Genomic DNA, 24,396 nt, shown 5'->3' with positions numbered 1-24,396 from the left:
ATGAAATAATTTCCAGAAAATTTAATATATTTGCTGAACCTTCTGACAAATTAAAGGAAAAATTCATATTAATTTTCCACATATGAGTTTTAATTTGAATTTGCTACATTCACGTACATTTGTGTGTGTTTTTCATTTTTCTTAAAAAACATACTTTGTAAATATAGGCCTGTGTTTCCAATCAGATGTTAAATCCTGTTTCAGATTACATGAGATGACTGAATTTGTTGTTTTAGTTCATTTATACTTTAAGTCTCTCCTGTTCTGTATTGCAGCCCCTGGATTATGAAGCGCAGAGCGAATACCGCCTTCTTTTGAGCGTGGAAAATCTTAATCCTCCGAGCAGCAAGGCTTCCAGGCTGACTTTGAGCTCTGCCACAGTTACGGTCATCGTTGTGAATGAGAATGAAGCCCCACGTTTCAGAGAGGAGCCCATACAGATTGAGGTCCTCGAGTCTGTGAAACCTGGCACATTACTGAAAAACAATATTGCCTTTGACCCTGATAATTCTGATCTGAGGTATGATATGGCAGTGAAACAAGAGATGTTTTCCTATTTCCTAAAATAAATAAATAAATATGCGACCACGGGGTAATTTCCTCTGCTGTCTGTATGATAGGTATGAGATTAGCAGAGATCCTGAGAGTTGGCTGGACATCAACAGAGATACAGGAGACATTACAGCAAAGAGGAAGTTTAACATGAGATCTCCACATGTGAAAAACAGTATCTACACTGCTGCTGTGAAGGTTATAGGTCAGCACGTCTACTCATTCTAGACTTTTAGCATAAAAAAAAATCAATGTACATTCAAAGCTGATTCATTTTGTTGTTTTGCTATTGATTTACACATTGTGTATTTATCTTTTCTTGCATAGATGCTGGTGGTGTTTCAGCCACTGCTACAGTGGCGATTACACTCAAAGAGACGAATGACTTCCCTCCTCAGGTTTTCCCCCTGACTGGCTTTGTATGCAGAGGCGGCAGCAGGTCACGTAAAGGTTTGCTTCTGACTGCTGTAGATGAAGACCTTCCTCCGCAAGCTGCACCCTTCCTCTTTCAAATACCTGACGATCTGTCAGCCAACTGGACCATCACTCAAGTAAATGGTAAAGAGCAACAAGAAGCAGAATTAATGGTCGTTCACTTAGGAGCTTGCAAATATTATTTCCTCTCATTTTCTTTTTAAATTTTCTTTTTTTTTTTAGATACTCATGCCATGCTTCAGCCGCTTGTAGACCTGGAGTTCAGAGACTATGCTGTCATGGTGCAGGTATCGGACTCCGGCAGCCCAGCTCTGAGTGCTGAGGCTCAGGTCAATGTCACTGTTTGTCTCTGTGACTCCTTCAGAGACTGCAAGTCTGAGGCAGGGGCAATCTTAGGCTCCAGTGTGGGAATCAACTTCATCGCACTCATTATCATTGCGGCGAGCACTGCACTCCTGCTGTGTAAGTAATTTCAGCCTTTCAATTAATGTTTAAAGCAAAAAGATTTAGCAAGATGGATGGGTTATTCGTGCAAAATAATCCATATCCATATTGCTGCTTTAGTGAAAAAGTTTGCCACAATAGGTTAAAACCTGCAATAAGTGACTTGCTTTGCATGCAGTTTAGTGCACACATAATCGCAAAGACTTATGATCCAGCCATGAGAATAACAGGCAAAACATGTATCCAAATCCCAGCATGCATTAACAAAATAAAGCTGCAATAATTAGATTAGTTAACTGACCATTTATGTTTGAAGCAAAATGTAGATACAAAAAACACCGATAATGAATAATCAGATAAACATTAATACATTCATTTTTGCAGTGCTTCTCCTCCTGGCTGTTGCTGTGACCGCCTGTGGAAGACGCCACCACATCAAGAAAGGAACAGGACTGCTCATCGGGGAATCTGAAGACGACATACGTGACAATGTCTTCAACTATGATGAGCAAGGTGGAGGCGAGGAGGATGAGGTAAGGCTAAAACACAGGTTGGGAGACCATGTAAACAGTGGCACGTGTACAGAAGACAGTCTTACTCTTTGTAATGTAATTGAATGTTAATAATATTTCATTGTAACTGATGGTTTGAGTGTGTCTGACTTCTTTCTCTCACAATGCAGAACGCCTTTAATATTGACCTGCTGTGGAATCCCCATGATGCACCCCCCACCCCGGGGTCCTTTTACCCAGGGTCTGGAATTCCTCCTCGAGGGAAGCAGCCCCTTAGAAAGGACGCCCCACATAACCTTCCATCGCCCACCTACCCACGGAGGCCTCCTGCAGATCCTACTGACATCGAGGACTACATTAATGACGTGAGAGGCTCCTACCATTTATTTATTTAACACAATAAATAAAAGAAAAACTTGCTCTTGAAGCAAAAACTCAATCCAAATCTACATAAAATAAAACATGCATCATTAGATTTCAAAACTCTTACTAATGAAGTTACTAACAGGTATTCTAAACGACAACCAAACACAGCACAACTAAATCTGGATTGTGTTTTCTTATGTTTACATGTGTAATCATAAAGGCATGCCCATAGCACAGAAAGACTCATACACTCAAGGGTGAATTTCATGAGTTTTAAAGTAAGTTTCAAGTTTAAAGTAGATGATTATTATCTACTTTATAGTTATGTTTTTTTCTTTGAGAGTGTTCCTGCTTCTCATCTCTGCTTAAGGCTAATGCTTTTCCCCCAAAACCCTTTATTGTCTGACCATTTCTTAATAACATTTAATTTTACACTAATGGATTACACTGGAAAAACAATTTCAGTACAGCAGATATCTGTCTGAAAGTGCTGTAATGAAATTTTAAGTGCTTCCTTCTTTATTGTTTTCTTCACTGTCATGTGCCAACACAATGCAGACGCTGGATATTGCTGCTCATCTGAAAGAGAAAACAACAAATTCGAGAGGTTTGACAGGGTTAGCTAGGACGTCTTACTTTTTTGTCACTAATTGCCAAGGGCTTGCTTATAGGGGGTCGTCTGATTGTTGGGGGTTTTGTCTATTATTGTAGGGTCTTTATCAAACAATATAAAGTGTCTTGAGGTAACTGTCGTACTCAATTGGTGCTATATACATAAAACTGAATTGAAATCTGCAGGCTTTAAAGTGTCTGTAAATAAACCACTACTTAAAAAGCCTTTACTTGGCCTAACTATAGTAGCTGATTATAAACCAACTAATCTCCAACTATGCTGCTATTTCAAACATTCTTGAAAGCGTAGTTGTAAAACGACTACATGATCATCTGCAGAGGAATGGTTTATTTAAAGAGTTTAAACCAGGATTTACAGTGCATCACTACTGAAAGTGACAAATGATCTTATGGACTCTGACATTGGCCCCATTTCTGTGCTTGTTTCGTTAGACCTCAGTGCATCATTTTACACTGTTGACACGATCATTTACAGCAGAGATTAGAACACACTGTTGGTATTAAATGAAATGTCCTGCAGTGGTTTGAGCTGTATCCATCTAATAGATTCCAATTTGAGCACGTAAAGGGGAAGTCTTTGTCACACAGGGTTCTGTAATAGCACCAATACTATTTATATTTTACGTTTAGGCACTATTATTAGAAAACACTGCACTTCTATGCAGATGATGCCCAGCTATATACATCTCCCATTTACAGGTTAAACAGCATTCCCATAGCCTTTTTTTATTTAACCTAATCAGCTAAGAAACATTTTCTTTCCTCAGGGCCTGGAAGCTGCTGACCATGATCCAAATGTGCCTCCATACGACACCGCCCTCATATATGACTATGAAGGAGATGGCTCTCTTGCAGGAAGCCTCAGCTCTATTGCTTCGGGTAGCTCTGATGGAGATCAGGATTATGACTACCTTAATGACTGGGGACCACGCTTTAAGAAACTTGCCAACATGTATGACCCGCGTTAGGGTGAACAGTATGCCACAGAAAGGATGCCTGTGTGATTGACAAGCAGTTCAGGACACAGATCATGCCTTTGGAGGTTTGTTTGTTTTTTTCTTTCTGGGCACATTTGAAATGTCCAGAGCAAGATTTAAAGTGTGTCCAGGTAAAACGAATGCTGTAAAAGCACAGGCCTTAGATCTAATGTGCCTCGTGTTTTAGTGGACACACTGACAAAAGGGCTCACTGCTAAGTTTTGTGGTTAGCTCAGGAAAAGAAAGTGAGACAGTGAGAAATTTGAGTTGAAAGGATCAGTCACGAGGAAACGAGGTGTGCATGCTACAGGGCAAAAAATGTGTTAAAATGTGCGTTCATGTCTGGCGTTGTTTGCTCTCATTCTTGGATGGCTCAGTAATGACTCATACAAGCCTGAGATTTTAAATATGTTCTTGTTTTTGTATACATGATTATTTTATAAGACTAATTTTCTTGCATATTAAATTTGCCTTTTTTGGTGACTGATCCTTCATTCCAGCATCTGTTAATCTTTTTGGAAGCCATGTCAACAAACATACTGAACCATAAAATATTCTGTAATTACTCTTTTTGGAAGTGAAGATTTTTTTTACATATATGCACGATTCTACCCGTGTCTAATGAATAAACCAGAACCTTTTTACTGTGTTTCTTGTCATTATTATCATCATCATTATTATTATCATTATCATCATCAATACATACCATTAATATTAGATGTTCCACAAAGAACAACACAATGTTTAAATAAAACTTTATTTAAATATTTGGCAAAACCATTCTTTGGAGCTTTATATTCACTTCTAGCAATAAAACCAACGTGCAGTCCCTGACAAACATCGTTTCTCAAAAAAGAAACACCTTCTAATCTGTTCCTACTTAATTACTGATTCAAGATGAGAGAAAGACCAAAGTGTGTGGTGGAAAATCTGCTGCTTCATCACCAGCATGACATACATTTTGAAATCTCAGCTTTAAAGGTGTTTTACAAAATGCAGAATGTGGTTTCCTCAGAACAGTTATTCCTCACCGCCTCTGTTTCAGGTCTAAGCGGTCTAACTGCAGCTCACTACAGACTAATGCACACCTTGATGAGTTTTTAAAACCCCAGTCACAAACATCAGTGCCAATATATTTTGTGCATGTGACCTAACAGTACAGATTATTTCAGTAAAGAAAAACTCCAGTTACAAATGCTCAAGCAGCTTCACTTCTGCCATCTAAAATAACACAGATTTTCCAAAGAAATATCTGAAGCTAACCCTGAAAATGATTTATTATATTTTTTAAATTAAAAAGATCACATCTACTGGAGCCATCAACACCTATGTTGGCATAAACCTGCTAAGTGCAAAAAGTAAATACTGTTCAGAGGCTTTTTCTCAACTGTTAGCACTTGTATTTGTTTGTAAACCTGTTTAAAAACACTTGTTTTTATTGTCACCATTGCATAATCATATGTCTCGGCAGCAAGCACACGAGAGAAATGATGGAATTCCCCAAAAATATTCATTCTGAAAGTTGCAGATTATCACACACATTAGCTAAGTGGAGACAACTGCAAATGTTCATTTGCACGAAAGTTTGCACGGACTGCAGAGTTTTTTATAAACTTTCACTGTTAGAAATATAAAGCACTAAAGAAGGGACTAAATACGCTGTACATTTCGAAGATCACACCAGCTGAGGGTTCATGTCCTCGTCTGTCTGCTTGTGGGGTGGAGGCGGCTGAGGCTCGTCTTCTCCTGTGTCTTGTTTGTCCCTCTCTGCCTCCACCCAGCTCTGTGGGAGGATCATCTTCTTGGGCCCATGGGGTGGTGGACCCAGCAAGGCTTCAATGTCATCGTAGTTCACGACTTCACGCTCAAGCAGCGCATTGGCCAACTGGAAAGACAGACCCAGCGAGTTTTTAAAGGCAATACAGAAGAATTGGCCTCACATGATTAAAACGCATAAAGAAGAAAACAACCGACCAGTGTTAGTTTGTCTCTGTTGTCCAGGAGCAGCTTCTCCGTTTGTCTGTATGCACGAGCTATCATTATCTTAGCCTCCTGCAAATACAGAAAGATGTATTCAAATTTACCAATTCACTTTTAAAACAAATGTCAATGATTTGCAACTGCTTTTAAGATTACATTTGAATGAATACAAATAACATTAAAACTGAGAAATATTATGATTATAAAAAAAATATTATTTTTAATAGGATGCTTGTAGCAAAGCGTCCAAACCTTCAGAAAATGTCCCGTACATACTCTAACAGCTGCAAGAGCTACAAATGTATACTTTAGCATAATAATATTAGCTTATTACTTCAACATTCACAGTGCTAATCTGAGAACAGAGGACTAATCCGATTTTTGAACCCACATGGTCCATCTGCTGCTGCAGGCCCTGGCTGAAAGGACGGCGCCCAATGGCACCTTGCTCTTCTGTTTCTGGGAACGAGACCTGCCCGACACTGTCGCACATGCCGTACTGCTTCACCATGGAGTAGGCCACACGCGTCACCTTGCGCAAGTCATCTTGAGCTCCTGGGGACACAGAAAAAAAGACGCTTAATGTTTAAATTTAATTAAAGCCCACTCCCACATCTTTCAGGTTTAACCAAACTTGCCAAAAGGGAGAATATTTATTTGGCTGCCCAGCAATTAGATATTTGACTGATAATAGAAAATGTATTTAAAGTAAGCAGTATGACCAAAAAAAAAAGAGAAGTGTTCACTGGTAGGTTGTGATTACAGGAAATAGAAACCATAAACATGGGTGTAAATCATCAGTCATGTTAATGTAACAATTTGCTCTCTGACCTTGGATCCTGGCTTTCTTCTGTGTGTTAGTTTGTCACAGTTGGAGACTAATCACACTAAACACCAATAGCAACATTTCCCCCTGATGATAACAGTCTACTCCAGGAGGACAATGGACCTCTCTACACCACAAAAACTGCTTGGTAAGAATATCCAGGTGTACAGGAACAACCTTGAAACACAGATCCTACAACAGAGTGCCAACCAGTTTCACCCTATGGCTACGTTCACACTGCAGGCGAAAGCGCATCAAATCTAATTTTTTTTGACCCTATGCGACCCATATGCGATCATGGTGTGACAGTGTGAACGGCACAAATCCGATATTTTCAAATCCGATCTGGGTCACTTTCGTATGTGGTACTGAATCCGATACATGTCTGATGTTTCAGAAAGCGACTGCTGTTTGATCGGTCATGTCGCATTAAATCCGTCTTTTACGTCACTGAAACAAGACAGACGCCAATTATCAGCTCCAGAGAAGACATCGCGAACGCTTCCTGGCCATCCAGTGTAGATGTCAGTGAAACTGTTGGGAAGACAACGTTGGAGAAATGTGAACATTTTATTTGTACTGTATAATCTGCAGATTCTGACAGAAATCTGCAACTACCCTTTGAAGCACCGCTCCTCTAAAACAGCAATAAGGATAATTATTAGGTTATTTACATTATTATGTGAATAACAAAATAACTTAAAGCAAAAATTGGGAAATGTAAAGTCTGAAGTCTTTATATTAAGGGCCATCAGTCAAACAATACTGTTTGGTCTGGGTCTAAACAGAGCGCGTTGTGTGTGACGTCTTCTTTTGCGCATGCGGGCCGCTTTAAGCGTTCACACTACAGCGCGTTTGCTGTCGCATTTTATTTGTAGTGTGAACGAGCAGACCAAAAAAAATCGGATTTGATCAAAAAATCGGAATTGAGCATTAAGACCTGCAGTGTGAACGTAGCCTATGATAGCTGGGTTAGCCTCCCACAAGACCCAAAAGATCCTCTAAAATTACCCTGGAGCAGACCCCACAGGACACCTGCAAAGAAGGCCTGACTGTAAGCTCCAACAGGCCAGAGCTGGTTTAGTGTCAGAAAAAGAGAACCTTAACGATATCAAGCAGGTGGTTTTAACATTGCAGCTGATTCGTGTGAAGATTAGTTGCAGGGTACCTGTAGTAACCTTGTTAAAGGTGATTGCTTCAGCAGCTCTTCCTCCTAGAGCCATACACATCCGCTCAAACAGCTGCTCCTTGGTGAAGAGATACTGGTCACGGGGTAAGATCTGGGCAAATCCTAGAGCTGCGTTTGTACGTGGAGCAATGGAAACCTGAAACACATCACATGATCTGTCAGTTTATGAAAGGTTTATAAAAAGGTGAATTGTACAGATTAAGGGTTAACCAATTGCACTGTTGCCTTTTTAGAGTATTTACATTTGTATCATAGCCTATTAAACTGTATGCTTTTCTAGATCAACATATAACCTCCACAGTCCTTGTTCATAGTTGTGTCTTGTGTGGGACATGCGGCATATCCATTTGGGTTTTTATACACAGATGTGTGAAAGTCTAATACAGCAAATGGTATAAGAGGCAGAAAAGGAGCAACTGAAGAGAGACCCAGGATTATGAATAATCCAGGCATCTGTATAAACTGCCAAAACACTTATCAGTGGTGAAGTGGAGAAACAAGTGCTCCTCTGAAATGAAACCCTACTCTCAACACGCTCTGTGGAACACTTTGGACTTATCTGATGAAAGCTAAACATGACAATTAGATCTGGAAAGATTTACTTATATAGAATGCGTCACATTTCAAGTACCTTCATAACTGCTTCTGTGTGCTCAAGGAGCCATCCCACTAAGGCATGTCCAGACTCATGGAAGGCAATGACCCTCTGCTCCTCTTTAGACAGGATCTTACTCTTCTTTACGCTTCCTGATGACACACATTTGTCAGATTTTGCCACCGACACATGAGAAATATTTATTTCCCAGAACTTAGCGTGTGCATTATTGTACCTGCTATAACTCTCTCCACCGCATACTCAAAGTTAAAGGTATCGATGGATTTGTACCCTTCTCTGGCAGCATGCAGAGCAGCTTCGTTACAAATGTTTGCAATGTCTGCACCTGCAGAGACACCATGAGATAACAAACGTTAGAATAACACTTCAACATCAGCAGTGTTGAGATGTTTTATCCTTTTTGATTTAGAACTTCTCTTTCTTCATGGAGGCAGATAGACCAGTACTTTAGTATGCCCAAAGATGTTCATAGACTTCAGTTAGGACTAGGAATGATGCTCTTTAAATGATACCAATGCCAAGAGGGAGTCTACTTATTAAACCAATACTGATTATTTTATTGATTCCTGATTTCTTGTCTGAGCAAGCCTACACAGAAGATAAGCTAACAAGCTTGATGATTACGATTGACTGGACAGTTTTTTGGTTCTTGATCCCCATCCCTAAGGAGAACCATAAATGTGCACGTACCACTGAAGCCTGGGGTGAGCTCTGCCAGACGCAGGGAGTAGAAATTCGCTGGCTGAGTCAGCTTCAAGATCTTCAGATGCTGCTCAAAGATCTCCTTCCTCTCCTGGAAAACAATCGAAATGAAACAAACCAATCCAAATCTCCTGCACAGCAGCAAGGTTAAGTTGTTATTAAATGCTCAGCAACAAATGACAAGGATACCCATTTGGAAGATACCCAATGATACCTGCAGTGTTGGCAGATCTATAAAGATGTGTCTGTCCAGTCTGCCTGGTCTCATTAGAGCATTATCCAAAATATCTGCTCTGTTAGTGGAAGCAAGAACAATGACATGGTCTGTTGTTCCCATGCCTGCAAAAGAAGAGGAGGTTAGTATTCTGCCTGAAAAGCGAATGGGCTGCTCTAAAACCAGATGTTTTACTCACCATCCATCTCTACTAGCAGCTGGTTGAGAGTCTGCTCCTCCTCAGTGTTGGAGAAACCTGACATGTTGGTGGAGCGCTTCTTTCCCACAGCATCGATCTCATCGATGTAGACGATGCAGGGTGCTCGAGTGCGAGCCTCCTTGAATAAACTCCTGACCCGAGCAGCACCCAGGCCTACAAACAAACACATCGCTGTACATGATCTGGTTCTGCTGGAGGTTTCCTCCTGAAAAAGGGGACTGTCGCAAAGTGCTTGTTCACAGCTGGTCATGTGATTGTTGGGATTTTTTATGTATCACTGTTACAGCGCATATACATATAAAAAATAGGGCACTCGCTCTTACAGGCTCAAGTAAATCAGATAGCTTTCACTACAGTAAAACCCAATACTATATCTATATGATGATCATAAACAACATCATCAACTCACACAGTGAATATTAGCATCATGTTGATGCTCATGCTGTGTGTCCATACCTCCAATGACCTCCACAAACTCAGAGCCAGCCATAGCCAGAAACGGCACCTGGGCTTCCGTAGCTACAGCCTTAGCAAGCAGGGTCTTCCCACATCCTGGAGGGCCAAGCAACAATGCACCCTTGGGCACCTTGGCGCCAAGCTGGAGGTATCGTTCAGGACTCTATGAAAAGGTAAAGCTAGTGCTGTGAGTATTAAGCCGCAGAGGAGGAGGTTTGAGGATTCAGTTGATCAAGGCTTTCTTAATTAAATCTCAAATATTTAATGTGCTTCACTTGTGCAAAATGAACATATTTTAACTTTTGAGTACGTTTCTTACCTTGAGGTAGTCAACAAATTCCTTTACTTCCAATTTAGCCTCATGCATGCCTGCCACATCTTTGAAGCTCACACCTTTACCCGACTTCCCATCCACGATGGTGAACTTGGCCATCTTCAGCTGATTCTGTTAGGCAAGTTGGAATGTGGAGTTAGTCCACAGAACAAACAACATAGATGTCAGTTTGCTAAAATGTGTTTCATTTACAAAAGCACTGAAGCCGCCATCTCTGCCACCCATGCCAGCAAGTCGAAAGATATACCAGAGAATCGCCACACCGATCGCAGCCATGCCCAGAGCATAGACTGCACTGAAACAAGAATAGAGGGAGGAAAAAGGCTGTTTTTAACTTGAAATTACGACAAACCTGTAGTTCAAATATTAACATTTATGACCACATTGATTGCATGCATACGCCCATAGTCTAAGAAACAATAATGAAGTTCAAATGGATTTGAAAAGAAGCGCTTCTTGGATTCAAACAACTTCTACTGGAAGTGCTGTTTGGCAGGGATACACGTAGCATAAAATATGAAAAAGAAAAAAAAACAAAAAAAAAAACTCCAAGGCATTTTCTTTTCAAAATAAAATTTAAATTTAAAATTTATTTTCACAACAAAAAACTCCCAACATGTTTCTGGCACACAGGCATTCATGAGGAGAAAATAAATAAATAAATAAATGAATACTGCTGAACTTATGTTTTTATGAAAAGCAAAATAAGCCATAATTTTGTTTTTGTTGTCGTATCTGCTCTGTATGATTTTAGCAGTGCCTTGAATTATTTCTTAATCCTCAGAAAAGATTAGGAAGGCACCTCATAAACGATTTCTTAGAATGTCTGCTCTGATAAGAGTTGTTTTCTTACTTCCCAAAAAATCCAGTGCGCTTGTAGGACACTGGTATTCTGTCCTTGCTGTCAATATTCAGCTCCTCCTCGGCAGCTCTCAGCTTCTCCTCGAACTTGTCAATGTTGGCAACCTGCATTCTGTACATAAGCGCCAGCCTCTGCAAAGCATGAGACGTAGCAGGAAATTAGAATTAAGCATGAGGGTCTCCTGCACTACTTTGAGTGTGTTAACTGTGTGTGTGTGTGTGTGTGTGTGTGTGTGTGTGTGTGTGTGTGTGTGTGTGTGTGTGCAGAAAATCATGTACAACATACAGGCCTTCCGAAGATGACTGCTCCGGGATGAAGGTATATTTCCACAATGTCACTCTCGGGAACGACCTGCACACGTGACACCTCCCCCTTGGCAAGCATCTCGTTCACAAAGTCGTTCCAAGAGATGTTACCGCCACTGGTGTTAATGGAGTTCAGCAGGCTCATGATGAGCGCTATGATGAAGAGGGTTCGCAGGCGTTCCCGGTACATCTGATCCTCCTGTTCACGACGTTTCTTCTCCTCTGAAAGGTGAGGCCGAAAATAAAAAATAAAATAAAGTAAATGACGTGACAAAGAAACCAGGTGTGGTGCAGGTATTTATCAGTTGCATCAAGTAGCAAAAAAATATGCATCGCTTACCTTCATCTTCCTCTGGCGTCTTCCCCTTTGGCCCATTCTTTTTATCTTTGTTTTGATTAGACTGAGATGTACTGAAGAGATTTGTTGCCCCTGAAATCAAACAGTTTAATTTAAAGCAGCTATAAGTGAATTTTTAAACAACTTATGAAGGTAAACTAAGTATTTACCGAGTAAATTTGCCAAACCAACAGGGTTCCTGAGCAGGTTGTTCCTAATTAGCTCTTTTCTAAGTCCCACCAAGCTAGGCCCCAAAGGTCTGTGGAGAAGACTCTGTTATGGGAATATTGGAGAAAAAAGGTGGAAAGAAATCAGAATCAAAATCAGAACTAGAAAACCTAGTTAAATCAAAAGTGTGTAAATTTATTATCAACAAATGTGTTTACAACTTAAGGAAAAACAACAGACAATGTCACAATCTCAAACTGAAGACTTTCCAGAGTAGAATAAAAATAAGTTATTAAGGCATCTGTGACGGTTCTCAGTCATCCAGGTCATCATAGTCTAAGGAGAAAAGCCTCTGGACTTTTTTTAAGTTTCCTTGAAGAAACTTGAAAAATTCCAGACGCTTTTCTTTCCACGCTAGACAAGTGATTAAGGCGATCATATTTGACACTTTCAAATTTAACAAGTTAAATCATTATAATAAAACTATACCATATATGTGAAGTAAATCTCAGTAACAACAGTGCAGAGAGATTAATATTTTCTTACATGAAGTTAGAATGACATGTGAGAAGGAAATTTGACTAGAGCCATGGATACTTCTGATTATTTTATTATTAGATATCAACCTCAGTTGATGCCAAAAAAGCTATTAGCACTGTTTTGGGAGATAAAATTACTTATAGATCAAGTGTTGAAAAATCAATCATGTTGAGCCTTCTGCTAAAAAGATATTTCTTGGCCATTTCTTTAGGTACACCTCGTCCTCAGACCTGCCTTAATCCTTTGTGACATCGATCCAATAAGGTGCTGGACAAATTTCTCTGAGATTTTGGTCCAGATCGACATGATAGCAACACAGCTGAGTCATGGACGGATCAGGATGGATTCATGCTCTCGTGTTGTTTATGCCAAATTCTGGCCATGCCATCTGAATGTGACAGAAGAAATCAACTCAACAGACCACGCAATGTTTTTCCAATCTTCTATTGTCCAATTTTGATGAACCTGTGTGAAATTTAGACTCAGTTTTCTGTTCTTATCTGACAGGAGTGGTCTTCTGCTGCTATAGCCCATCTGCTTCAAAGTTCAGCTGCTCAGAGATGCTCTTCTGCTCAAAGCAATCTGGGAATTCTCCTCTGACCTCTCGCATCAACAAGGCATTTTAATCCAGAGAACCATAGGTCACCGGATATTTCCTCTTTTTTGGACCATTCTCGGTAAACAAGAAGAAACCCCCCTGCAGAACAGCATTTTCTGAAATACTCCTGTCTGGCATCAACAACCGTCAGTCATTTAAACCACCTTTCCTCCGAATGAAGTGGCCATCCATGGCCACTCATCCTATTAGTTACTTCACTCTTACCTGTATGAGTTTCTGTTGCTGCTGATCTGTAAGAGTCCGCTCTGACTTTGTAAGAAGCGTCTTCCTCACGTGATCACACCTAGATGGGACATTTTGAACACCGCGGCTGGATAATGGCTTGCTCTCCAATACATAACAGTTTCGCTTCAGCAGCGTCCACAATAAACCTCTGCTGTATTTGCGACAAACACCAGCACTTTGCTGCAACAACAAAGCTGACATAGTGGCTGTCGTTAGTCGAAAGCGAACATTTAACGGAGCTAATGCACCGACATAGCTGTCTCCGTCTCCTCGGAGGTTTAGAGCTCGGTTTGGAGCTCGAGCTCGTTGTTATTCAACCGCTCAGCCGGGCAAAGACGGCAGCCCTGCGGGGACCTACTTCGGCGCGAGAAACTCACAAAGACTATTTAATTTTTAAAAAAAATCGGATTTCATTATTTAATAATCCTCGTTAGAGATACATTGTGTGTTCAGTATGTGCAGAATGCTAAATAATACAGTTAAACGCATCTCGGAAGTCGAACTTTGAACTTTAACCTTTCTTTGTCGATCTTTAAGGACCTGCAAGCTGCGCATATGTTTGCGCAGGATTTACGCAAAACAGCTTTAAAGCAGCACATTTACGACACATCAGAGAGTACAGTTACCTTTACCCCCCTCTTTATTGTTGCGAAATTAACCGCAATTTTCAAAGAATTAAAAAAAGAAAAATGTGTGTAATGTATGTAAACGGTTTAAATTAGCAAATTTACTGCTTCCCGTGAAGCCTGCAGTAAAGCGTTGTGGGTGTTTGTTTACTTGATTTTTCAGTCAAAGATGTATCACTGGTCCACCAGAGAGCGCTGTTGGTTAAGATGATTGAGCTGTTTTGGTACGGTGCGATTTAGCAAAATGAATGCATATGAAAACAGACAATGTTGGTTACGTGGGGTTAGATTGAGAGCAGGGTGCTTTTGTGTTTCGGTCCAGTTTAATAATAATAATAATAATAATAATAATAATAATAATAATAATACCCGGTATTATTAATGTGAATAAGCTTCAGTCAAGTAAGAAGAAAGAAGAAAGGCTTTGTGGATAATGAAAACAATGTCGTAGAAACGCAGACTGTATGGAACTGTATGTACAGGTCTGATTGAATGGCATAAAAGTGACCCAATGAGAGTTTGGAGTTTTCCTTTCGGCCAATAGGAGCATTCGTATCATCCGTTCACGTATCAGTTTAACCACGGGTCTGTCAGGTTTGTTCACCAGCACGCTCCGGTTTCTTCACAGACTCATCAGCCGAAAGCTGCACTTAGATCACGTCATTAGACATATAAAAGGCCGTGAAACATGCATATCTTAAGAATTATAATAAAAAGTTTTCCAGAGCGTTTTTCACAAGGATAATCATTTACAATTTCAAAGTATCAACCCCAAACCGCCGATAGTGTTGTTTAAATTATTTTACATTCATTAATAAATTCTTAAATACTAAAAAACATGCCAGCGAGTATGATGTATGTATAACTACTATGACTTATGATGATACAGAATTTTTTCTTGCGGGTTACCAGGCCCAATGGTATCAGGAAGGTCAGTATAGCTAAGCTAAAAAGACTTAGAGGGGATAACTACTGCTCTCGTACTAAATGAGTGGTAAATGGACTTAAACGGATTGGTTATAGAATAGCAGTGTGCATAGAGGCACACACCGAGGTCCTGTAGGTAATTCTGTGAAGCTGCAGGTGTTTAATTATCACAGGGATTCCCCCCCCTCTCAATAAGTGTCGCAAAATAGCTCACATCAGGGTCAGACAACACGAACTCGCGAATGTCTGTGCGCCTGCGCGACAAAGTCTGTCTGAACTATTTTGTCATAAACAAGTGCTTCCACTTACTGATGCGAGCCAACCGGCGTAAACGTGTCTAGGAACATGTACCACGCGAGCTGGCAATGGGTTTTTATAAAGACAGAAAAACGAGTGCACCCAACGCCCGTACTCCATTTCCTTTTCGTGGTCCTCCAACTATATAATGGAGCGTTGTCTCAGGCGTTTGAAACTGTGACACATGGGCCGCCACGTTGGGGCACGTCTCAAGCTTGGACAGAAGGGTGGATAGGGTGGTTGGGCTGATCCAAAATGGCGTCGTTTTCAAAGTGCACTGCAAAGGTATCCGCCTACAGCATCGTAGCCAATCAGAGCTCGCGTTTCATCCGCGACTCGTTTCCGTGCCGAGCGTCCCCGCACACTGTATGCTAAGGCCGCTCGAAAACCGCTCGAATGGTTTGGCGGAGAGGATTAAAGCGAAACAAAAATAACATCTTTTGATGGCTTATATTTACCCAAGCTAGCCTCGAGCTACATAGGTGGACCGTTAAAGGTCCGTAGTTTTTGGAGAAGATGAAATAGCAACGCTGTAAACGAATTCTCGTGGATATTTTAGTGTTTTTTCTGTGGACGTCTGTTTGTTGGTCTACACGATTTTAACAAGCTAGCGCTAGCCTCGACTCGAATGAGCTGCGATGGTCGTCGCAAATTTATGCGGATGTCTCCGGAGCAGTGTATAGTGAACCGACGGCGACAAATGGGACCATCCAGCATCGGCGGAAAACACCACGGCGTAGACTAAACGTTAAAGATTCAGTAACTGGTTGAAATTGTGGGAATCAGACAGAGGTAGGTGTGCTTTTACTCTCCCTGCAAAGCTAACATGGCAACAACAACAAACTGACTCCTGCTGTCCCCGAGATTAACCCGTTATTATGGTGTGAATGTGCAATGTTTTCGTGCATTTACTCTTTTTGACCAGCGCTTTGACATTGTATCGCCATTGAACTACATGTACTTTTGTTTTTTTCCTCTTAAAATATTAAGAATTACTTCTCAAGTGCAGCTTTATTGAGGGGTTATCCTCTTCATCCCCCCTCCCAAGTGATCCGAGTTTGAAAGAAGGAATCCCTTCTCTTAGATACACATTGAGAAATCGTCTACACTCTGAAGCAAAATTTATTTAGTTGTGGTGAATCATTTTTTGAGCTTGATGTGATTGTCAATGTGTTGACTCTTTAAAATTAAGTCTAAATATCTTAGTCAGCAGCCAATACTGCAAACATTGGTACCCCATGCCCACGTGTGGCATTACTAACAGAGTAGCGCTGTGCGTGTGTTTTTGAAAGGTTTTTGCAAGCAAAGGTGGTTTGATGTAAACTGTCCGCGGTCTTTAGGCTAATAATTGGCTTATTTGTATATTTATGCTTTAAGACTAAGGGGCACCTTTATATCCCAGACAATAATTAACATGACATTACTCAAGAGAGTGCACCAGTAACATCCAAATGTTGACCTATTTTCAAAAGGCACAGTAGCATTGCTCGTTTAGCTGGTGACCTAACGCAATACTGGTCTTCCAGCTTTTCCAGTTAGGTTAGCGTCTTAATTCTCTAGCTCTTATGCATTTGGATATGCTTTGGATTTGTACAACCCTGTGTGTAAACAAAGCAATGAAAGACATAGTCAAAGCTGAAACCAGTGAAGAGGATTTGTTTATGCATTGCGGGTCCACAGGCTGCCCGGATTTTATCACTACGTGCTTGCATACAGTTTGGAGCCTAACTGTATGAATGGATAACTATCTAAATTGGCAGTGTCGGTTCAGTGGAACACCCCCCTTCCCACCTCCTTTAAAAAATATGAAGGAAAGACACAACATGGTGGGGTTTGAGGAAATTGAATATGGAGGAGAAGCTTGCCACTTTGGTGCAGTACCAGTGCTGAGGAAAACACTGCAGTGCCGTTGGTGGTGTTTTATACCGAGTGTTGAAGCTTGTTGGGGCGTTCATGTTGACTACACTGCAGAGGCAGTGATGCATATCTGTCTCCCTTGAGCTTGCGTAGGTTCTGTTTGTCTGTGCTATAGTTAAAGCCTCAGTTCCTTTGCTGTTACAGCACAGACTGTTCATGTCCACATGAAGATGGTGATGTGCAGGATTTATGTGTGAAATTTGTGCCTTAGCAGAAATGTAAACAAATTTGGTCTCCAGTAGATCTGGGCGATAAAGATCATTGAAATACGAGCAATAGAAATCACGGACAACATGAAAAGCCAGGGACAATGCTGAACCAGTCATGTGGCTGAAATAGAGTTACGTCCACATCAGGTTAGGTTGACACACAGAGCATAGGATGTGCAGCGAGCAGCAACTCATGTGCTATTGTTTGGGCTACTGCAACTATACACACTAGCACATTAGGAGCGCTTGGCGAGATAAAATGCAAAATTATTACAGAAAACTGTTAATGAAAATCCAGTTAACAGTGTTACTGAAGTGGCACCCCAATGGACATAGACTAAGGGTCAAAAGATGAGGGTACGATTGAAAAGAAGAGTTAGAACAAACTGCCAGCTGCGTTGTTTCCACAAAGGCAGTTAACACAAGCGATTGCTTTTACCCTCTGAAGCATTGCCATCCTTCAGAGTACGCACAATACACTCCAGACTATTTCTTCCATACCATTTCTGTCATATCATGAATGCTTACTTTATTGTAAAAGACGCAATGACAGAAAGTGCAGTTGAAAATGTTGGATTTAAGTAGCTGATTCAATTAACTAACCCTAGTTAACATTTCTCTTGAGCAGCACTTTACCAGCTCTACACGGAGTGCAGAGCTGGTAAAGTGAATGTTGAATGAGTCATACTTTGCTAACATGTTGGATTTTTGGTCACGTTGCATGTAGAGCTGGGCGATATACGATTTTTTCATATCACGATATGTTTTTTTCATTTCAGGCGATAACGATATCTATCACGATATAAGCCAAATAACTATATTTGTAAGATTTAAATGTGCCGTTGCTCACAAGTAAAATGTGAAATAATCAGCAGCTTGTTTTTATTTAAATATTTATTTCCCATAATAAGTTCATCCATTAAGCGGCCGCGAATGGATGGATGAAGTTCAGCAGGGTAGATGTACTTAAGGAACATGAGACTTTTTCAGATAAATAAAGGCAAATATTGCAAACTACACAAAAGGCAGCCGCTAAAGCGTTTAAGTTTCAAAATAGAACAAACGAAACAGACTAAATTGTCAATTCCACTTAGAAACAAAATATTAATTCTAAAAATAAATCTTAGTTTGTTTTACAGAAGAACAGACAAAACTGACTAACTTTTGTCAAAATCAAATAAACTGAGAACTAAAAGGAAATTCTCAATCTCTCCTTGTTGTATAGCTGAGCTTTTCAAACAGTTTTAACAGTTACTTTAGTCTGACAAAAGCAGAATGACGAATTAGCGCTTCCAGTCAGAGACTGAGGCTACGTTCACACGTACACGGGTATTTTTGAAAACGGAGATTTTCCGTTTTCGTTTTAAAAAAGAATCCCGTCCACACATAAAGGCAGAAATGAAGGAAAACGCTGCTATGAACATGCCAAAGCAGCAGGTGGCGCTAGATTCCTAACCGTGCAGAAATGTTGGCCAATCAGAAGTCTAGAAGCCTCGGTGGGAAAAAGTAAACAAAGCTGGGGCATAGAAGCAGAACCGAGTCGTATGTGTGGAGGGACAGTAACTGTGTGTATATGTAAGCATTTAAACACTGCAGAGAGTAGAATTAACAGTAACAGTATTGTAGAAATTCATTTCACCGAAACAATAACGTGGCGCACAGTGTGACGCATGCACCAGTTTATTGTATTTCCAGACTTGCTTTCGGCACAATTTACAGTGCACGCTACTCTGTTTTTTGTCAGACTTGAAATAGCCGAAATACCTTCACACTACGGAACTTCTATGGCTCTTCCGTTCGACAATCTCTCCGGCATTGGAACCATCATCTGTTTTCTCTTCGGTAACCTTCGGTCACGCTCGGTTGATTTCCCTAGTCGGCACACTCATTTCCTCCATTACCCGGGCTGTACGGTGGCTGGCTGCTTCCCAAACAAATACACATGTGCGGCTTGGCACTTGTGCTGTACGTAACAAGTCACACGACGTGACGCTGCGGCTGTGATTGGTTTGGCTCTGCGCTACTTAATTTGGATTGGCTGACCTTTTTTTTTTTTTTTTTTTTTTTTTTGTTTAAGAGGACAAGAGCGGCGAGGTCTATCGCGATAGTTTGATTTCTCTATCGAGTAAAAGTTATATCGCGATACATATCGTTATCGTTCTATCGCCCAGCTCTAGTTGCACGTCTGATCCATGTATGAGCCTCACTGCCCATTTCATTGAGACACTATTGCACTTCTCGTGCCTTTAAGAAATGTATGTGTATATGTTTTTGCCTTGGAGCATAGGCAGACCATCATTCAGTGACTTTGTCAGTTTTGTGTATGTTCTCCTTTGTTTCCTTGTGAACTTTGATTTGTACATTTGATTTGTATTTGAATTTTTTGTTCAAAGATATTAGTGATAACTGCCATCCTGGTTGAATTCAGCTGAATTGCATGTCCCGTCTGGTTCCCCTTACTGATGCCTCTGTTTCTAAAATTGCTACCAAGGAAACAAGACATATACTCTCACTGTAACAGGAAGTGGGCTGGGCTTTGATAAGTTATGAGCCTGGATTCAGGCAGGCTGACTTCTGTGATTTTGCTCTTCTGCTGCCCAAGAGTAGTTTTCATGTCTGAGAATAATCTCAAGGGTCCCCCAAAATGTAGAAAATAATTTTGCCTGTGTGTCCATCCCCACTAATCCATTTTCATTTTAAGCCCTAGGTTGTTGCTTGTTTTCCACTAGCATTCTCATTACTGTGGCGTTTTGGGACCAATAAAATGGAGCTTTCTGCTGACCCAGTTTTAAAACTCTGGGCTTGTGTTTTGGTCTGGACAGACAGATACTTAAACTTGTGAAAAGGCCACCACAGATGAGCACCTTCCCTTCTGACAGCGATTTATCAAAGTCATCCTAGAAGCAATTCTCGCCACTCAACAGCCATCTTGTTAACAAATTTGGGCAGTTATTTTGATGCCCCTTTTTATAATTGTAGAACAAGTCTGAGCTCTTATTTTCAGTAGTCACTGGAACAAAATCAGAATGTACAGAATCCCCTGCTCATACAGATTTCAATTCACTCTAAAATAAGAATTGAAGAGCTGTTCCTTTTTTCCCCCTCGCGTAAGATATGCATGTACTTGTATGTGTATGTTGTGATGCTGACTGTATGCAGTTTCTCAGTCAGCATCTCTGGCTAATCCCATTAGAACACTTGAACCACATGCCTTGATTCTTTCTGGTTACAGATTTAATTGATCAAGTGATAAGGGCACTCTGTTATATCTTTACGATGAGTAGATGTGGCCTCCAACACATAGCTGACACTTGTAAATCTGCTGTGCGTAACTGCAAGTTTATCAACTGGAATTGGCTCATGTGATTTCCAGCTTGGATGCTGATTGGCTCTTTTCCTGTTACAGAATTCTCCTATAGAGTCATGAACGTTTGCGTGCCATGTCTCTGATCCTGTCAATTAGGGCTGCACGATTAATTATTAGAAAATCTCGATTCATACTTATGTGCGATCTCATTTCCAAATGACAACGATAAAAATTTTTTTAAAAAGACGACGACGATGATTGTACCGCATTTTGATCCGGGACGTAATCTGCATGAAAACAAGCGCTCACTCTTCCTGCTCAACAAATGACAAGGGCGGAGCCTTATACCACGTGATACAGAAGCTGTGCCGTGTGATGCTAAAATTAGCAGGGAAAAAACAACGGAGAGCACGTCAGGGATGACGAGAAAGTGACAGGAGAAAATCCGTCCCGGTCAACCACCCAAACATCAATAACGGGAACCTTACAGCGCTTCCCTATACACGTCGAACTCCCGCAGGCACAAAGAAATTACGGAGGCTATCACTTATCACCTGACCAAACATATGGCTCCCATCAACACTGTGCAAAACCAGGGATTTAGGAAAATGATCAACACCCTCGACAAATGCTACACTGTGCCGTCCCGCAACTATTTTTCTATTGTTGCACTACCTGCTCTATACACACAGTGTCGAGCAACGGTGGAGACGGAATTTCAAGCAGTACAACAACAAAACGTGAGACATTTGTTGTTTTTAGGTTTATTTATTGTTTTTATGTTCAGTCTCAACTGTTACGAAGTTGATGTGGAGTTAATAAGTGCAATAAATATTTATACTAGAAAAGAAAATCGTGAGAGAATCGTGATCTCAATTCTAAGCCAAAAAATCGTGATTCTCATTTTATGCAAAATTGTGCAGCCCTACTGTCAATTACAAATTTAAGTTAACCGGGCGATCGTGGCTCAAGAGTTAGGAGTTCGCCTTGTAATCGGAAGGTTGCCAGTTCGAGCCCCGGCTTGGACAGTCTCGGTCGTTGTGTCCTTGGGCAAAACACTTCACCTGTTGCCTACTGGTGGTGGTCAGAGGGCCCGGTGGCGCCAGTGTCCGGCAGCCTCGCCTCTGTCAGTGCGCCTCAGGGTGGCTGTGGCTACAATGTAGCTTGCCATCACCAGTGTGCGAATGTGTGTGTGAATGGGTGGATGACTGGATGTGTAAAGCGCTTTGGGGTCCTTAGGGACTAGTAAAGCGCTATATAAATACAGGCCATTTAAACTTAAGCCATCTCTTACATACACATTTAATAGCTTTATCTTCTTGGTGTGGTTACTTTTCACATTGTTAATAATAATACTGTCACTACCATTATTTCCATTAGGCATGCACCAGTTCAACTTCTTTCTTTCCAGTATGACACTAAAACATTGGCTTAGAGCATCTGCTGATTTGAAGAGTTAAATAGTAAGCCGTGGTCTTCATTGTGGGGAACAGACTGGTAATTGATCTTTTATGTTTCACAGGGTATCAGTATAAAATGTACCAGATAAATACATCCAAGAATACATTTATTCATTTGGTATTTATTTGTAAAATAATAAATAACACAGTGACAAAAGCAAAAACAAAACCTACAGTATCTAACATTTAAGACGAGTGTGTATTTAGGATATTGTGCTTTTTATAGTTCTGTTAGTGAGTTTCTGTGAATGCACCTCGCACAATAATGTAACACAAACTTGCACAACATACTCAGGATGCATGTTGGCAGGAGAAGAGTGAAGTGAATTAATTCCATGTTATTTTATCATAATTGTAAAAACATCTTTTTTTAACAAGTATCACACAAAGAGCATAATGAGTGAGAGATGCCAACAGCCTATACATCAACATCATCTTCACTTTTCAGTCATTGCAGCGCACTTGAATAGTGCGGTTATATCAAACAACAATGCAAACATAAAGAGTTGCTGCTGGCATACCATCTTGAAAGTGACAAAGCTTTTACCTTCCCCCATGCTAGCAGCTTATCCACCACTGCTGACAAGAATGTTGCATGAACATGAATATCTATCTCAGCTTTTTTGGTCTGGTTTTGACCAATACCTGCTCCAAATTACTACGTCCCTAGTTGCTTCGGAAGCTCATGTTGTGTTCTGACAGCACGATTGCCTTAAATTTGTGTGTTACCTGATTTATAAAAACACTCATGCACAGTGTTTGCGATTAATCGTGTGTTGTGTGTTCACGGGCAGTTTGTGTAGACAGAGATTATCTGAAACTTTGCTGAAACACTTGTCTGGACAGAGATTAGTGTCGATGCAACCTTACTCAACCTCTGAGGTGTACGGATATCGGCCAGCTGTTAAGCATGTTGTAAACCTTAGTGCTCTGTTTTTCCTCTTCAGTCTTCTGTCTCATTCAAAGATGGACTACCTTTGTTTTGTTTTGTTTTTTGTTGTTTTTTGTTAATGATGAAAAGCTGGTATGAAGGTGAACAAGTCGATGTATTATGCACAAACAACAGAATGGCAAGGAAGAGAACAAGACCTGCTTGATTGCTCTGTTTGGCTGGCTTGACAGTAGCTGTTGCACAGGACAGACAACCAGGCTATTATTGTTAGCAAATCAAGTGATAACCCGTCAGAAGTACAGAATAATGAATTATGCTTAGTTATCAAGAAAACTCAAGCTAAGTAAAGGTAAAATGCAGCGACAGTTGTTCAGTAGCCCTTATGCTTAAAAATATGACTGAGTACTAATAACTATTCAGCAACATGCTTTACTATATTCCTTTAAATGACTGCGGTGGTTTGCAGGTTGTTATTGTGCGTGTTTACTAATTGACCCTGCAAATCTATTTAACTGCTCAATTTCAGTTTTGTCTTTTTAGAGAAGCTGTACTGAACATGTACTTATTGAAATTAATTGTGTGTGTATACCGTGCTTTTTTTTTTTTTTTTTTATTGGGTTTTTTGTTTTGGTTTTTTTTTTTTGGGGGGGGGGTTGTAGGGGGTTTTGTGTGTGTGTGTGTATTTTTTTGAACATTTGACAAAATTTGACCTATAGTTTTGGGTAGAGTGATTATAGTACACTTTAAATTTATAGGATTATGTTGTGTACAGCAGTATAAGTTTGTGGCGCTGATTCTATTTTTTGTAGAAAGTGGTGTATGACTGTTATTTCAATAGAATATATGGCTAAATTTCACATTTGTTTATGTAAGGGGTTGTCTTAAAAAAATGTTGTGATATTTACACCGTTGCCAACATTTATGTGTGCAGCATTGAGGGGAAAAAAAGAGTGGTCGTGTGTTTTCTGCTCTCATGTGTTATATAATAATGCAATTCAAAGGTGCCTGGCGCAGTGTTGCAGTACTCTTTGCAGATCCATCTTTAGCTGAAATGGAAGGATAAAACAGTTGTGTTGGTCGTAAGAGAGAAAAGAAGCCTTTAGCTGCAACTCGAGCACTCACTCTGCCTGCCTTCTGTCAATGCAGCGTCTCCCCTCCCCCTCTTGTACTGAGAGTGTGGTCCTTTTAGGTAAACAAGCATGGCTACTCCTATTTCTTGCATCTGCCTGTCTGCCCCCCCCTTTCTTCA

At 40.5% G+C, this 24,396-nt stretch overlaps 3 protein-coding genes across 5 annotated transcripts in view; 2 read left to right on the top strand and 1 right to left on the bottom strand.

Annotated features, from left to right (window-relative positions):
* The window catches only part of cdh15 (cadherin 15, type 1, M-cadherin (myotubule)), a 36,945-nt gene extending 32,382 nt beyond the window's left edge, over positions 1–4,563 (top strand). For both annotated transcript variants that reach the window (XM_082528513.1, XM_082528512.1), the window contains exons 8-14: positions 276–520; positions 621–757; positions 880–1,110; positions 1,210–1,449; positions 1,816–1,964; positions 2,114–2,308; positions 3,710–4,563. In XM_082528513.1, coding sequence (XP_082384639.1) covers positions 276–520; positions 621–757; positions 880–1,110; positions 1,210–1,449; positions 1,816–1,964; positions 2,114–2,308; positions 3,710–3,910 — 1,398 coding nt within the window. In that variant the 3' untranslated portion in view covers positions 3,911–4,563. The remainder of the gene's footprint in view (positions 1–275; positions 521–620; positions 758–879; positions 1,111–1,209; positions 1,450–1,815; positions 1,965–2,113; positions 2,309–3,709) is intronic.
* A 110-nt stretch (positions 4,564–4,673) lies between these two features.
* On the bottom strand, positions 4,674–14,160 carry spg7 (SPG7 matrix AAA peptidase subunit, paraplegin). Its single transcript, XM_082528501.1, has 17 exons — positions 13,492–14,160; positions 12,131–12,233; positions 11,964–12,053; positions 11,604–11,845; positions 11,310–11,449; positions 10,649–10,751; positions 10,442–10,567; positions 10,123–10,285; positions 9,646–9,819; positions 9,447–9,571; positions 9,221–9,323; positions 8,745–8,855; positions 8,546–8,661; positions 7,894–8,050; positions 6,291–6,454; positions 5,894–5,971; positions 4,674–5,804 (listed from the first exon to the last, which is right to left on the bottom strand). Exons 1-17 carry the CDS (start codon positions 13,711–13,713, stop codon positions 5,595–5,597), a joined length of 2,427 nt encoding a protein of 808 aa, XP_082384627.1. The 5' UTR covers positions 13,714–14,160; the 3' UTR covers positions 4,674–5,594.
* Positions 14,161–14,989: 829 nt separating this feature from the next.
* The window catches only part of ankrd11 (ankyrin repeat domain 11), a 117,339-nt gene continuing 107,932 nt past the window's right edge, over positions 14,990–24,396 (top strand). For both annotated transcript variants that reach the window (XM_082528284.1, XM_082528283.1), the window contains exon 1: positions 14,990–16,154. The gene's annotated coding sequence lies outside the window, so the exon portion shown is untranslated. The remainder of the gene's footprint in view (positions 16,155–24,396) is intronic.

The sequence above is a fragment of the Aulonocara stuartgranti genome (assembly GCF_965226115.1).
Source record: "Aulonocara stuartgranti genome assembly, chromosome: 1".
Classification (NCBI taxonomy): domain Eukaryota; kingdom Metazoa; phylum Chordata; class Actinopteri; order Cichliformes; family Cichlidae; genus Aulonocara; species Aulonocara stuartgranti.
The sequence above is the reverse complement of the archived record's forward strand: the minus strand, read 5'-3'. Positions and strand labels throughout refer to the sequence as shown.